Source organism: Pezoporus occidentalis, unplaced genomic scaffold, assembly GCF_034315485.1.
Source record: "Pezoporus occidentalis ecotype Australia unplaced genomic scaffold, CSIRO_AGI_Poc_V1 ctg1397, whole genome shotgun sequence".
In the NCBI taxonomy this organism is placed as follows: Eukaryota; Metazoa; Chordata; class Aves; order Psittaciformes; family Psittacidae; genus Pezoporus; species Pezoporus occidentalis.
The window spans coordinates 1-16,035 of record NW_026913206.1 but is presented as its reverse complement, the minus strand read 5'-3'; the positions used below and the strand labels follow the sequence as shown (position 1 = coordinate 16,035).

General features: G+C 62.4%; 1 protein-coding gene and 1 long non-coding RNA gene across 2 annotated transcripts; both read left to right on the top strand.

The window, feature by feature from the left end:
* Window positions 1-2,679: 2,679 nt before the first annotated feature.
* On the top strand, window positions 2,680-11,675 carry LOC134159034 (multiple epidermal growth factor-like domains protein 8). Its single transcript, XM_062609548.1, has 5 exons — window positions 2,680-2,863; window positions 3,848-4,028; window positions 7,228-7,370; window positions 10,042-10,149; window positions 11,476-11,675. Exons 1-5 carry the CDS (start codon window positions 2,695-2,697, stop codon window positions 11,673-11,675), a joined length of 801 nt encoding a protein of 266 aa, XP_062465532.1. The 5' UTR covers window positions 2,680-2,694.
* Window positions 11,676-12,520: 845 nt separating this feature from the next.
* Window positions 12,521-15,692, top strand: LOC134159035 (uncharacterized). The gene is made up of 3 exons (XR_009962999.1): window positions 12,521-12,583; window positions 14,527-14,674; window positions 15,532-15,692. It is a non-coding gene; the product is annotated as an uncharacterized LOC134159035 (long non-coding RNA).
* The last annotated feature ends 343 nt before the right edge of the window (window positions 15,693-16,035 follow it).

Genomic DNA, 16,035 nt, shown 5'->3' with positions numbered 1-16,035 from the left:
CCATTGTGACCCCCATCCTCCCCCATCTCCCCCCCATTGTGACCCCCATCTCCCCCCATTGTGACCCCCATCTCCCCCCATTGTGACCCCCATCCTGCCCCATTGTGACCCCCATCTCCCCCCATTGTGACCCCCATCTCCCCCCATTGTGACCCCCATCCGGCCCCATTGTGACCCCCATCCTCCCCCATTGTGACCCCCATCTCCCCCCATTGTGACCCCCATCTCCCCCCATTGTGACCCCCATCCTGCCCCATTGTGACCCCCATCCTGCCCCATTGTGACCCCCATCCTGCCCCATCATTGTGACCCCCATCCTGCCCCATTGTGACCCCCATCCTGCCCCATTGTGACCCCCATCCTGCCCCATTGTGACCCCCATCTCCCCCATTGTGACCCCCATCCCCCCCCATTGTGACCCCCATCTCCCCCCATTGTGACCCCCATCACCCCCATTGTGACCCCCCATTGTGACCCCCATCCTGCCCCATTGTGACCCCCATCTCCCCCCATTGTGACCCCCATCTCCCCCCATTGTGACCCCCATCCTGCCCCATTGTGACCCCCATCTCCCCCCATTGTGACCCCCATCCCGCCCCATTGTGACCCCCATCTGTGACCCCCATCCTGCCCCATTGTGACCCCCATCCTGCCCCATTGTGACCCCCATCTCCCCCATTGTGACCCCCATCCTGCCCCATTGTGACCCCCATCCCCCCCATTGTGACCCCCATCCTGCCCCATTGTGACCCCCATCCCCCCCATTGTGACCCCCATCCTGCCCCATTGTGACCCCCATCCTGCCCCATTGTGACCCCCATCTCCCCCCATTGTGACCCCCATCTGCCCCATTGTGACCCCCATCTCCCCCCATTGTGACCCCCATCCTGCCCCATTGTGACCCCCATCCTGCCCCATTGTGACCCCCATCTCCCCCCATTGTGACCCCCATCTCCCCCATTGTGACCCCCATCCTGCCCCATTGTGACCCCCATCTCCCCCCATTGTGACCCCCATCCTGCCCCATTGTGACCCCCATCTCCCCCATTGTGACCCCCATCCTGCCCCATTGTGACCCCCATCCTGCCCCATTGTGACCCCCATCCTGCCCCATTGTGACCCCCATCTCCCCCATTGTGACCCCCATCCTGCCCCATTGTGACCCCCATCTCCCCCCATTGTGACCCCCATCCCCCCCATTGTGACCCCCATCTCCCCCCATTGTGACCCCCATCCTGCCCCATTGTGACCCCCATCCTGCCCCATTGTGACCCCCATCCTGCCCCATTGTGACCCCCATCCCCCCCATTGTGACCCCCATCTCCCCCCATTGTGACCCCCATCCTGCCCCATTGTGACCCCCATCCTGCCCCATTGTGACCCCCATCCTGCCCCATTGTGACCCCCATCCTGCCCCATTGTGACCCCCATCTCCCCCATTGTGACCCCCATCTCCCCCCATTGTGACCCCCATCTCCCCCATTGTGACCCCCATCTCCCCCCATTGTGACCCCCATCTCCCCCATTGTGACCCCCATCCCCCCCATTGTGACCCCCATCTCCCCCATTGTGACCCCCATTGTGACCCCCATCTCCCCCCATTGTGACCCCCATCTCCCCCCATTGTGACCCCCATCTCCCCCCATTGTGACCCCCATCCCCCCCATTGTGACCCCCATCTCCCCCCATTGTGACCCCCATCCCCCCCCATTGTGACCCCCATCCTGCCCCATTGTGACCCCCATCTCCCCCCATTGTGACCCCCATCCTGCCCCATTGTGACCCCCATCTCCCCCCATTGTGACCCCCATCTCCCCCCATTGTGACCCCCATCCTGCCCCATTGTGACCCCCATCCTGCCCCATTGTGACCCCCATCTCCCCCCCATTGTGACCCCCATCTCCTGCCCATTGTGCATCCCCCCATTGTGACCCCCATCTGTTGTGACCCCCATCCTGCCCCATTGTGACCCCCATCCTGCCCCATTGTGACCCCCATCCTGCCCCATTGTGACCCCCATCTCCCCCCATTGTGACCCCCATCTCCCCCCATTGTGACCCCCATCCTGCCCCATTGTGACCCCCATCCCCCCCCATTGTGACCCCCATCCTGCCCCATTGTGACCCCCATCTCCCCCCATTGTGACCCCCATCTCCCCCATTGTGACCCCCATCTCCCCCCATTGTGACCCCCATCTCCCCCCATTGTGACCCCCATCCTGCCCCATTGTGACCCCCATCCTGCCCCATTGTGACCCCCATCCTGCCCCATTGTGACCCCCATCCTGCCCCATTGTGACCCCCATCCTGCCCCATTGTGACCCCCATCCCCCCCATTGTGACCCCCATCTCCCCCCATTGTGACCCCCATCCCCCCCATTGTGACCCCCATCCTGCCCCATTGTGACCCCCATCCTGCCCCATTGTGACCCCCATCTCCCCCCATTGTGACCCCCATCTCCCCCCATTGTGACCCCCATCTCCCCCCATTGTGACCCCCATCTCCCCCCATTGTGACCCCCATCTCCCCCCATTGTGACCCCCATCTCCCCCCATTGTGACCCCCATCCTGCCCCATTGTGACCCCCATCTCCCCCCATTGTGACCCCCATCCTGCCCCATTGTGACCCCCATCTCCCCCCAGCCCCCCCGTCACTCCCACGCCGCCGCCCCCTGGCGCCGCAGCCTCGTTCTCATGGGGGGGGAGCTGGCGGGGGGGGCGCTGACCAATGACGTTTGGAGCCTGGAGCCCGAGGGGCGGGGCTGGCGGGAGCTCCGCCCCCTGCCGGGACACGCCCCCGCCCCGCCCGGATTGGCCGCTCACGCCGTGGCCGTCGTCGATGATTGGCTCTACGTCTTCGGAGGTGGGCGGGGCTTAAGGCGGGATGGGGGGGGGCGTGGATCCCATTGGATCCCATTGTGATCCCATTGGATGCTATTGGTTCCCCTTGTTATCCCATTGGGTCCCATTGGATGCTATTGGGTCCCATTGTTATCCCATTGTTATCCCATTGGATGCCATTAAATCGCATTGGGTTCCTTTGTGATCCCATTGGATCCCATTGTTATCCTATTGGATCCAATTGTTATCCCATTGTGATCCCATTAGATCCCATTGGATGCCATTGGATCCCATTGTTATCCCATTGAGTCCCATTGGATCCCATTGGGTCCCATTGGATCCCATTTTATCCCATTGTTATCCTACTGGGTCCCATTGGATCCCATTGTTATCCCATTGGATCCTATTGGGTCCCATTGTTATCCTATTGGATCCCATTGTTATCCCATTGGGTCCCATTGTGATCCCATTGGATCCCATTGTTATCCCATTGGATTCCATTGTGATCCCATTGTTATCCCATTGTGATTCCATTGGATCCTATTGGATGCCATTGAATCCCATTGGATCCCATTGGATCCCATTGTTATCCCATTGGATCCCATTGAATCGCATTGGATCCCATTGTGATCCCATTGGGTCCCATTGTTGCCCTATTGTGATCTCATTGGATCCCATTGTTATCCCATTGGAGTCTATTGGATCCCATTAAATCCCATTGGATCCCATTGGATCCCATTGTTATCCCATTGTGATCCCATTGGATCCCATTGTTATCCCATTGGATTTTATTCGGTCCCATTGGATCCCATTGTTATCCTATTGGATCCCATTGTTATCTCATTGGATCCTATTGGGTCCCATTGTTATCCCATTGGATTTTATTGGGTCCCATTAAATCCCATTGTTATCCCATTGTGATCCCATTGCTCCCCCATTGCTACCCCATTGTTCCCCCATCGCTACCCCACCTTTACCCCCCTCTCCCCCCACATCTCCCCCCCAGGCCGCACCACCCAGGACCTCTTCTCGTCGCTTCTCTTCCGCTTCCCCCTACTTGGGGGGCGCTGGGAGCTGGTGGAGCCCTGGGGGGGGAAGGCGCCGGCGGCCGCGGGGCATTCGCTGCTCTTCCACCCCCCAACCCGAACCCTCATCCTCTATGGGGGGCACCGGCCGGCCAGCGCCAGGTGGGGCACGCGCTGGGGGGGGGCGCTATGGGGCGCTATGGGGCGCTATGGGGCGCTATGGGGCAATGGGAGCCCATAGAGAGCAATGGGGGTCCATAGGGTGCAGTACCCAGGTGTGGCCAGAGGGGGGCGGCAGACACAATGGGAGCCCATAGGGGGCTATGAGGGGCAATGGGGGGCTATGGGGGTCTATAGGGGGCAATGGGGCGCTATGGGGTGCTATGGGGCGCTATGGGGCAATGGGGGCCCATAGAGAGCAATGGGGGTCCATAGGGTGCAGTACCCAGGTGTGGCCACAGGGGGGCGGCAGACACAACGGGAGCCTATGGGGGGCTATAGGGGACAATGGGAGCCCATAGGGAGCCATGGGGGGCAATGGGGGGCTATGGGGGGCTATGGGGGGCTATAGGGATCAATGGGAGCCCATAGAGGGCTATGGGGCGCTATGGGGCGCTATGGGGCAATGGGAGCCCATAGAGAGCAATGGGAGCCCATAGAGAGCAATGGGGGCCCATAGGGTGCAGTACCCAGGTGTGACCACAGGGGGGCGGCAGACACAACGGGAGCCTATGGGGGGCAATGGGAGCCCATAGGGGGCTATGGGGGGCTATAGGGGGCAATGGGGGGCTATAGGGGGCAATGGGAGCCCATAGGGGGCTATGGGGGGTAATGGGGCGCTATGGGGCGCTATGGGGCAATGGGAGCCCATAGAGAGCAATGGGAGCCCGTAGGGTGCAGTACCCAGGTGTGGCCACAGGGGGGCGACAGACACAACGGGAGCCTATGGGGGGCAATGGGAGCCCATAGGGGGCTATGGGGGGCCATAGGGGGCTATGGGGGGCTATGGGGGGGCAATGGGAGCCCATAGGGGACTATGGGGGGCAATGGGGCGCTATGGGGCGCTATGGGGCAATGGGAGCCCATAGAGAGCAATGGGGGCCCATAGGGTGCAGTACCCCGGTGTGGCCACAGGGGGGCGGCAGACACAATGGGAGCCTATGGGGGGCTATAGGGGACAATGGGAGCCCATAGGGAGCCATGGGGGGCAATGGGGGGCTATGGGGGGCTATGGGGGGCTATAGGGATCAATGGGAGCCCTTAGGGGGTTATGGGGTGCTATGGGGCGCTATAGGGGGCAATGGGAGCCCATAGAGAGCAATGGGGGCCCATAGGGTGCAGTACCCAGGTGTGACCACAGGGGGGCGACAGACACAACGGGAGCCTATGGGGGGCTATAGGGGACAATAGGAGCTCATAGGGAGCCATGGGGGGCTATAGGGGGCAATGGGGGGCTATGGGGGGCTATAGGGATCAATGGGAGCCCTTAGGGGGCTATGGGGCGCTATGGGGCGCTATGGGGCAATGGGAGCCCATAGAGAGCAATGGGGGTCCATAGGGTGCAGTACCCAGGTGTGGCCACAGGGGGGCGATAGACACAACGGGAGTCTATGGGGGGCAATGGGAGCCCATAGGGGGCCATGGGGGTCTATAGGGGGCTATGGGGGGCTATAGGGGGGCTATGGGGGGCTATAGGGATCAATGGGAGCCCTTAGGGGGCTATGGGGCGCTATGGGGCGCTATGGGGCGCTATAGGGCAATGGGAGCCCATAGAGAGCAATGGGGGTCCATAGGGTGCAGTACCCAGGTGTGGCCACAGGGGGGCGATAGACACAACGGGAGTCTATGGGGGGCAATGGGAGCCCATAGGGGGCTATGGGGGGCTATGGGGGGGCAGTGGGAGCCCATAGGGGACTATGGGGGGCTATGGGGCGCTATGGGGCGCTATGGGGCAATGGGAGCCCATAGAGAGCAATGGGGGCCCATAGGGTGCAGTACCCAGGTGTGGCCACAGGGGGGCGATAGACACAACGGGAGTCTATGGGGGGCAATGGGAGCCCATAGGGGACTATGGGGGGCTATGGGGGGCTATAGGGGGTGATGGGGCAATGGGGGGCTATGGGGGGCTATAGGGATCAATGGGAGCCCTTAGGGGGTTATGGGGTGCTATGGGGCGCTATAGGGGGCAATGGGAGCCCATAGAGAGCAATGGGAGCCCATAGAGAGCAATGGGGGCCCATAGGGTGCAGTACCCAGGTGTGGCCACAGGGGGGCGACAGACACAATGGGAGCCTATGGGGGGCTATAGGGGACAATAGGAGCTCATAGGGAGCCATGGGGGGCAATGGGGGGCTATGGGGGGCTATGGGGGGCTATAGGGATCAATGGGAGCCCATAGGGGGCTATGGGGGGCAATGGGAGCCCATAGAGAGCAATGGGGGTCCATAGGGTGCAGTACCCAGGTGTGGCCACAGGGGGGCGATAGACACAACGGGAGTCTATGGGGGGCAATGGGAGCCCATAGGGGGCTATGGGGGGCAATGGGGGTCTATAGGGGGCTATGGGGGGCTATAGGGGGGCTATGGGGGGCTATAGGGATCAATGGGAGCCCTTAGGGGGTTATGGGGTGCTATGGGGCGCTATAGGGGGCAATGGGAGCCCATAGAGAGCAATGGGGGCCCATAGGGTGCAGTACCCAGGTGTGACCACAGGGGGGCGGCAGACACAACGGGAGCCTATGGGGGGCTATAGGGGACCCATGGGGCCCATAGGGAGCCATGGGGGGCAATGGGGGGCTATGGGGGGCTATGGGGGGCTATGGGGTCCTATGGGGCGCTATGGGCGCTGCGGGGCGCTATGGGGCTCTATGGGAGCTCATAGAGAGCAATGGGAGCCCGTAGGGTGCAGTACCCAGGTGTGGCCACAGGGGGGCGATAGACACAACGGGAGCCTATGGGGGGCAATGGGAACCCATTGTCTATGGGGTCTCTATGGGTCCCTATGGGTCCCTATGGGTCTCTATGGGTCTCTATGGGTCTCTATGTGTCCCTATGGGTTTCTATGGGTCTCTATGGGTCTCTATGGGTCCCTATGGGTCTCTATGGGGTCTCTATGGGTCTCTATGTGTCTCTATGGGTCTCTATGGGTCTCTATGGGTCCCTATGGGTCTCTATGGGGTCTCTATGGGTTTCTATGGGTCTCTATGGGTCTCTATGGGTCTCTATGGGTCTCTATGGGTCTCTATGGGTCTCTATGGGTCCCTATGGGTCCCTATGGGTCTCTATGGGTCTCTATGGGTCTCTATGGGTCTCTATGGGTCTCTATGGGTCTCTATGGGTCTCTATGGGTCTCTGCCCCCCAGGTTCAGCTCCCGCGTGAACCAGACCCATTTGTTCCACGTCGATCGCCGCCATTGGGCGCCGCTGCGGGGGGGCGGGGCCGCGGGGCCTCGGGGGCGGGCCTTCCACAGCGCCACCCTGCTGGGGGACTACATGGTGCTCTATGGTGAGCTATGGGGCGCTATGGGGCGCTATGGGGCGCTATGGGGCTCTATGGGGCGCTATGGGGCGCTATGGGGCGCTATGGGGCGCTATGGGGCGCTATGGGGCTCTATGGTGAGCTATGGGGCTCTATGGTGAGCTATGGGGCGCTATGGGGCGCTATGGGGCGCTATGGTGCTCTATGGTGAGCTATGGGGCGCTATGGGGCGCTATGGGGCGCTATGGGGCGCTATGGGGACTACATGGTGCTCTATGGTGCTCTATGGGGCTCTATGGGGCTCTATGGGGTGCTATGGGGCGCTCTGCGCTTCTCCGGGGCTATGTGGAACCCCATGGGTGTCCATGGTGAGAGACCCCTATGGGGCGCTATGGTGCTCTATGGGGTGCTGTGGGGTGCTATGGGGCACTATAGGGCGCTATAGGGCGCTATGGGGCTCTTTTAGACCTCCAGTCCTGTAGGGAGCTCTATGGGGCGCTATGGGGCTCTATGGGGCGCTATGGGGCACTATGGGGTGCTGTGGGGCGCTATGGTGCTCTATGGGGCGCTATGGGGCGCTATGGGGACGGTGCTCTATGGGGCTCTATGGGGCGCTATGGGGCGCTATGGGGCGCTATGGGGCTCTATGGGGCGCTATGGGGCGCTATGGGGCTATGGGGCTCTATGGGGCGCTATGGGGCGCTATGGGGCTCTATGGGGCTCTATGGGGCTCTATGGGGCGCTATGGGGCGCTATGGGGTGCTATGGGGCGCTATGGGGCGCTATGGGGCGCTATGGGGCGCTATGGGGCTCTATGGGGCTCTATGGGGCGCTATGGGTACCCTATGGGGTGAACCCCATGGGCGCTATGGCCCCATGGGGCTACACCCATAGGGCGCTATAGGGCGCTATGGGGCTCATCGGGCCCCATAGCGCCCATAGGGACCTATGGTGCCTATAGGTCCCTAGAGCGCCCATAGGGTCCTATAGCGCTCATAGGGCTCTAGAACACCTATAGGGTGCTATAGGGCTCTATGGGAGCTATAGGGCCCTATGGTTGGGGGTGCATAGCGCGCCCTATAGGGGCGCTATGGGGCGCTCATGGGGCTCTGGGGCACACATAGGGCCCTATGGGGCACTATGGGGCCTATGGGGCCCCATAGGCGCCCATAGGGGCTCTATGGTGGGGGCCCATAGGGCACCTATGGTGCCCTATAGGGCGCTATGGGGCCATGGGGGGCCCCATAGGGTCCTATGGGGCTCATAGGGCTCTATGGGCCCCTATAGGGGCGCTATGGGGCTGGGGCCCCATAGGCCCATAGGGACCTATGGGGGCGCTATGGGAGCTATGGGGCTCATCTAGGGGCCCCATAGGCCTATGGGCCCCTCTATAGCGCGCATAGGGCTCTATAGGGCGCTATGGGCTATGTGCATAGGGCGCTGTGGTGAAAGCTTGGGGCCCCATAGCGCCCATAGGGACCATTGGTCCCCATAGGAGGCCGTTGGGCCTATAACCCTATAGGGTGCCGTGGGGCCCATAGGGACCTATGGGGCCCATAGCGCTCTATAACCCATGGGGACGCTATGGGGCCCATAGGGACCTGGGGCCCCATAGCGGTCCTATAGGGACCGTGGGGCCCCATAGAGCACCCATAGGGCCCTATGGTGCTAGCGCGCCCTATAGGAGACCGTGGGGCCCCATAGGAGACCGTGGGGCCCCATGGGGCCCATAGCGCGCCCATAGGAGACCATTGGGCCCCATAGGGCTCTATAACACCTATAGGGCGCTATGGGGCTCATCGGGCCCCATAGGAGACTATAGTGGGGCCCCATAGCGCGCCCATAGGAGACTCCTATGGGGCCCATAGGGCCGTTGGGCCCCATAGCGCGCCCTATGGGAGACCGTGGGGCCCCATAGGCCCATGGGGCCCCATAGCGCCCCTATAGGAGACCGTAGGCCCCATAGGGACCGTGGGGCCCATAGCGCTCTAGAACACCTATGGGGCCCCATAGGGCCGTGGGGCCCCATGGGCCCCATAGCGCCGTTGGGCCCCATAGCGCGCCCTAGGAGACCGTAGGGCCCCAGAGGAGACCCCCCATAGCGCGCCCTATAGGAGACCGTGGGGCCCCATAGGAGACCGTGGTGCCCCATAGGAGACCGTTGGGCCCCATAGGAGACCGTTGGGCCCCATAGCGCGCCCTATAGGAGACCGTGGGGCCCCATAGCACCCCCATAGGAGACCGTGGGGCCCCATAGGAGACCGTTGGGCCCCATAGCGCGCCCTATAGGAGACCGTGGGGCCCCATAGGAGGCTCATCGGCCCCATAGCGCCCATAGGGACCTATGGTGCCCCATAGAGACCGTGGGCCCCAGGGCCCTGTAGCCCCCTATAGGAGACCGTGGGGCCCCATAGGAGACCGTGGGGCCCCATAGCGCCCCCTATAGGAGACCGTGGGGCCCCATAGGAGACCGTTGGGCCCCATAGCGCCCCCTATAGGAGACCGTGGGGCCCCATAGGAGACCGTGGGGCCCCATAGGAGACCGTTGGGCCCCATAGCGCCCCCTATAGGAGACCGTGGGGCCCCATAGGAGGCCGTTGGGCCCCATAGCGCCCCCATAGGAGACCATTGGGCCCTATAGGAGACCATTGGGCCCCATAGCGCCCCCTAAGTGTGCTCCTATGGGGCGGGGCCCTAGGGGGTCACGTGCACGCCCACTACGAGGAGGAGAAGTGCTACGAGGAGGGCGTCTTCTTCTATCACGTGGGCTGCCACCAATGGGTGACCCCCGAGGAGCTGCGGGGGGGTACGGGCCCCATAGGGGGCTATGGGGCAATGGGGGTCAATGGGGGTATGGGGGGCTATGGGGCAATGGGGGTCAATGGGGGTCAATGGGGTAATGGGGGTCAATGGGGGGTATGGGCCCCATAGGGGGCTATGGGGCAGGGGGGGGTGTGGGGGTAATGGGGGGCTATGGGGTAATGGGGGTCAATGGGGTAATGGGGGGTATGGGCCCCATAGGGGGCTATGGGGCAGGGGGGGGTGTGGGGCAATGGGGGTCAATGGGGGGTTATGGGGGTCAATGGGGGGCAATGGGGGGCAATGGGGGTCAATGGGGTAATGGGGGTCAATGGGGTAATGGGGGTCAAGGGGGGGTATGGGCCCCATGGGGGCTATGGGGCAGGGGGGGGTGTGGGGCAATGGGGGTCAATGGGGGGGGGGGGGTCACAGGGCCCCATAGGGGGCTATGGGGCAGGGGGGGGTGTGGGGGTAATGGGGGGCTATGGGGTAATGGGGCTCAATGGGGGGTATGGGCCCCATAGGGGGCTATGGGGTGGGGGGTGGGGGTAATGGGGGCTATGGGGGTGTGGGGGTAATGGGGGTAATGGGGCCCCATAGGGGGCTATGGGGCAGGGAGGGGTGTGTGGGGGTAAAGGGGGTCAATGGGGCAATGGGGGTCAATGGGGGGGTATGGGGTCAATGGGGGGATATGGGGGTCAATGGGGGGGTATGGGGTCAATGGGGGTCAATGGGGGATATGGGGTCAATGGGGGTAATGGGGTCCCTATGGGTTATGGGGTCAATGGGGGTAATGGGGGGTATGGGGGTATGGGCCCCATAGGGGGCTATGGGGCAGGGGGGGTGTGGGGGTAATGGGGGGCTATGGGGGGCTATGGGGGCTATGGGGCAATGGGGGTAATGGGGGTCAATGGGGGGGGGCATGGGCCCCCATAGGGGCTATGGGGCAGGGGGGGTGTGGGGGTAATGGGGGGTATGGGGGGTACGGGCCCCATAGGGGGCTATGGGGCAGGGGGGGTGTGGGGGTAATGGGGGGCAATGGGGTAATGGGGGTAATGGGGGTCAATGGGGGGTATGGGCCCCATGAGGGTCACTGGGGGGGTCACTGGGGCTTAATGGGGGGGTTATGGGGGTCAATGGGGGTCCATGGGGATCAATGGGGGTCAATGGGGGGGGGTATCAATGGGGTATGGGGCATGGGGGTGTGGGGCAATGGGGGTATGGGGCAATGGGGTGCAATGGGGGTCTATGGGGGTCAATGGGGGTCTGGGGGGTCTATGGGGGGTGGGTGTGGGGCGATGTGGGGCTGACCCCTGCGTGACCTTTGCCCCAGGTGACCCCGAGGAGCCCGGCTCCCGCCCTCCCCCCCCCCCGCCGCGGGGCCGCTTTGGTCACGTGGCCGCCGCCCTGGGGGGAGGGGTGCTCCTGGTGGCGGGAGGCTTCAGCGGCGACGCCCTCGGTGACGTCATCGCGTACAAACTCCCGCGCTTCGCCTGGGCGGGGGAGGGGCCCGGCGTGAGTCACCCCCAGTGAGCCAAAACCGCCCAAAATGACCCCAAATCGCCCAAAATTGACCCGAAATCGACCCAAAATGACCCAAAATGATCCAAAATGACCCAAAATCACGCCCGAAATTGACGCAAAAACAGGCCAAAGTGACCCAAAACCGCCCGAAATAGACCCAAGATCGACCCAAAATGATCCAAAAGGACGCAAAACCGCCCGAAATTGACCCAAAATCAGCCCAAAACTGCTCGAAATTGACCCAAAATCAGCCCAAAATGACCCAAAACTGCCCGAAATGGACCCAAAATCGACCCAAAATGACCCCGAATGACCCAAAACTGCCCGAAATTGCCCCAAAATCAGCCCAAAATGACCCGAAATCGCCCGAAATTGAACCAAAATCGACCCAAAATGACCCAAACCCGCCCGCAATTGATCCAAAATGAGCCAAAATGACCCAAAATTGCCAGGAATTGACACAAAATCTACCCCAAATGACCTAAAATCGCCCGAAATTTACCCAAAATCGGCCCGAAGTTGACCCAAAATCGCCCAAAATTGCCCGAAATTGACCCAAAATCGGCCCAAAATGACCTGAAATAGCTCGAAATTGACCCAAAATGACCCCAAATCCCCCGAAATCGCTCGAAATTGTCCCAAAATTGGCCCAAAATGACCCAAAATTGCCCCAAAATCGCCCGAAGTTGACCCAAAATCGAGCCCAAATGACCCAAAATTGCTCAAAATTGACACAAATTCCCAAAATGGAATAAAAATCGCCCGAAATTCCCCCAAAATCGCCCCGAAATGACCCAAAATCGACGCCAAACCGCCCGAAATTGATTCAAAATCGCTCGGAGCCGGGGGGCTGCAGCCGGGACCCCCAATGCGGGTGGTGTGGGGCAGGGTGCCGCAAGCTGGAGCCCCACAGCAGGGTGAGGATATGGGGGGCAATGGGGTGATATGGGGGGCTATGGGGGGCTATGGGGGTCAATGGGAGTCAATGGGAGTCAATGGGGGTCAATGGGGGTAATGGGGGTCAATGGGGGCTATGGGGTGATGGGGGTCAATGGGGTAACGGGGGTGATGGGGGTCAATGGGGTATGGGGTGATGGGGGTCAATGGGGGCTATGGGGGGCTATGGGGTGATGGGGGTCAATGGGGTGATGGGGGTCAATGGGGTGATGGGGGGCTATGGGGGCTATGGGGTGATGGGGTGGTGTGGGGCAGGGTGCCGCAAGCTGGAGCCCCACAGCAGGGTGAGGACATGGGGGGCTATGGGGTGATGGGGGTCAATGGGGTGATGGGGGTCAATGGGGGCTATGGGGTGATGGGGGGCAATGGGGGCTATGGGGGGCTATGGGGTGATGGGGGGCAATGGGGTGATGGGGGTCAATGGGGGCTATGGGGTATGGGGGGCTATGGGGTGATGGGGGTCTATGGGGGGCAATGGGGTGATGGGGGTCAATGGGGGCTATGGGGGTGATGGGGTGGTGTGGGGCAGGGTGCCGCAAGCTGGAGCCCCACAGCAGGGTGAGGATATGGGGGGCTATGGGGGACAATGGGGGGCTATGGGGTGATGGGGGTCAATGGGGTGATGGGGGTCAATGGGGTGATGGGGGGCAATGGGGGGCAATGGGGTGATGGGGGTCAATGGGGTGATGGGGGTCAATGGGGTGATGGGGGGCAATGGGGGGCAATGGGGTGATGGGGGTCAATGGGGGCTATGGGGGCTATGGGGTGGTGTGGGGCAGGGGCCGCAAGGGGGGGGCCCACATGGGGGCATATGGGGGCTATGGGGGACAATGGGGGGCTATGGGGTGATGGGGTCAATGGGGTGATGGGGGTGATGGGGGTCAATGGGGGGAGGGGGGTCAATGGGGGAATGGGGGTCAATGAGGTGATGGGGTCAATGGGGGAATGGGGGTCAATGAGGTAATGGGGAATGGGGGTCAATGGGGTGATGGGGGGCAATGGGGGCTATGGGGGTGATGGGGTGGTGTGGGGCAGGGTGCCCCACAGCAGGGTGAGGATATGGGGGGCTATGGGGGGTTATGGGGTGATGGGGGTCAATGGGGTAATGGGGGTCAATGGGGGCTATGGGGGTTATCTGGGTCAATGGGGGCTATGGGGTGATGGGGGTCAATGGGGGTCAATGGGAGTCAATGGGGGTCAATGGGGGTCAATGGGGGTCAATGGGAGTCAATGGGGGTCAATGGGGGTCAATGGGAGTCAATGGGGTCAATGGGTGTCAATGGGAGTCAATGGGGCTCAGTGGGGTCAATGGGTACCAATGGGTGTCAGTGGGGCTCAATGGGGTCAATGGGAGTCAATGGGAGTCAATGGGGTCAATGGGAGTCAATGGGGTCAATGGGAGTCAATGGGAGTCAATGGGGGTCAATGGGAGTCAATGGGAGTCAATGGGGGTCAATGGGGTCAATGGGAGTCAATGGAAGTCAATGGGCGTCAATGGGCGTCAATGGGCGTCAATGGAAGTCAATGGGCGTCAATGGAAGTCAATGGAAGTCAATGGGAGTCAATGGGAGTCAATGGGAGTCAATGGGGGTCAATGGGAGTCAATGGGGGTCAATGGGAGTCAATGGGAGTCAATGGGAGTCAATGGGGTCAATGGGTTTCAATGGAAGTCAATGGGGGTCAATGGGAGTCAATGGGAGTCAATGGGGGTCAATGGGAGTCAATGGGAGTCAATGGGGGTCAATGGGAGTCAATGGGGTCAATGGGTGTCAATGGGGATCAATGGGGGTCAATGGGAGTCAATGGGAGTCAATGGGGGTCAATGGGGATCAATGGGTGTCAATGGGGGTCAATGGGTGTCAATGGGGATCAATGGGCCCCCCATTGATCCCCTGCCCCACAGTGCCCCCTGTCGGGGTGCCGGGGGCTGTGGCGCCTGCTGGGGGACTGCGAATCCTGCCTGGTTTTTGGGGGGGCGGGGCCGGGGCCGCCCCACACCCCCGGCGCTATGGGGTGGTGCGTCCAGAACGATACCTGCGTGCCCATGGAGGGTGAGGGGGGGATGGGGGGTGGGGGGGGGGGGGGGGGTTTAGAGGGGGGATGGGGGTAATGGGGGGCAGTGGGGGGATGGGGGCGGGGGGGCTCCTGTCTAGTGGGGGGCAATAGGGGGGAATGGGGGGCAGTGGGGGGCGGGGGGGATGGGGGAAATGGGGGGGAAATGGGGGGATGGGGGTAATGGGGGCAGTGGGGATGGGGGTGGGGGGACGGGGGGCGATGGGGGGTAATGGGTGGATGGGGGGCAGTGGGAGAATGGGGGGCGGGGGGGATGGGGGGCAATAGGGGGGGATGGGGGGACTGGGGGGAGGGGGGGATGGGGGTGGGGGGGATGGGGAGGAATGGGGGATGGGGGGCGGGGGGCAATGGGGGGATGGGGGGGATGGGGGGCAGGGGGGGGGGGGAGGTGATGGGATGGGGGGGATGGGGGGCAGGGGGGGGATGGGGATGGGGGGCAATGGGGGGGGATGGGGGCAGGTGGGGATGGGGGGAGGGGGGGATGTGGGGCAGTGGGATGGGGGTAATGGGGGGTGATGGGGGGCAGTGGGGGGATGGGTGTCAATGGTCATCAATGGGTCCCAATGGGTCCCAATGGGTCTCAATGCGTCTCAATGGGTCCCAATGGGTCTCTATGGGTCTCAATGGGTCCCAATGGTTCTCAATGGGTCCCAATGGGTCCCAATGGGTCTCAATGGGTCCCAATGGGTCTCAATGGGTCCCAATGGGTCCCAATGGGTCCCAATGGGTCTCAATGGGTCTCAATGGGTCCCAATGGGTCTCAATGGCTCTCAATGGGTCTCTATGGGTCTCAATGGGTCTCAATGGGTCCCAATGGGTCCCCATTGCCCCCCAGAGGCGGACGCGTGCCGTGTGGGGCAGCTCTCGGGCACCCATGGGTGGTGGGGGCCGCAGTCGGTGCTGGTCCGGGCTCTGCCCCATTGCCGGACCCACAGCTTCCAGCCGGGCCTGCACCTGCTCATGTTCCAGCACCCGCGCAACGACTCCCAGCCGGACAAGGTGGGCGCTATGGGGCGCTATGGGGCGCTATGGGGCTATGGGGGCTATGGGGCGCTATGGGGCTATGGGGCGCTATGGGGCGCTGTGGGGCGCTGTGGGGCGCTATGGGGCTATGGGGGCTATGGGGTGCTGTGGGGCGCTATGGGGGCTATGGGGCGCTATGGGGCGCTATGGGGCGCTATGGGGCTATGGGGGGCGCTATGGGGTGCTATGGGGCGCTATGGGGCGCTATGGGGCACTATGGGGCACTATGGGGTGCTATGGGGCGCTATGGGGCTGGGGGGGCTATGGGGCACTATGGGGCTATGGGGGCTATGGGTGCTATGGAGGCTATGGGGTG

What these genes read in the sequence shown, in the direction of transcription:
- LOC134159034 (XM_062609548.1), top strand. Translation starts at nt 2,695, where the DNA reads ATGGGGGGGGAGCTGGCGGGGGGGGCGCTGACCAATGACGTTTGGAGC. An exon ending in CACCGGCCGGCCAGCGCCAG is followed by an intron (nt 4,029 to 7,227) that starts GTGGGGCACGCG and finishes TCTGCCCCCCAG; the next exon opens with GTTCAGCTCCCGCGTGAACC. An exon ending in CCCCGAGGAGCTGCGGGGGG is followed by an intron (nt 10,150 to 11,475) that starts GTACGGGCCCCA and finishes CCTTTGCCCCAG; the next exon opens with GTGACCCCGAGGAGCCCGGC.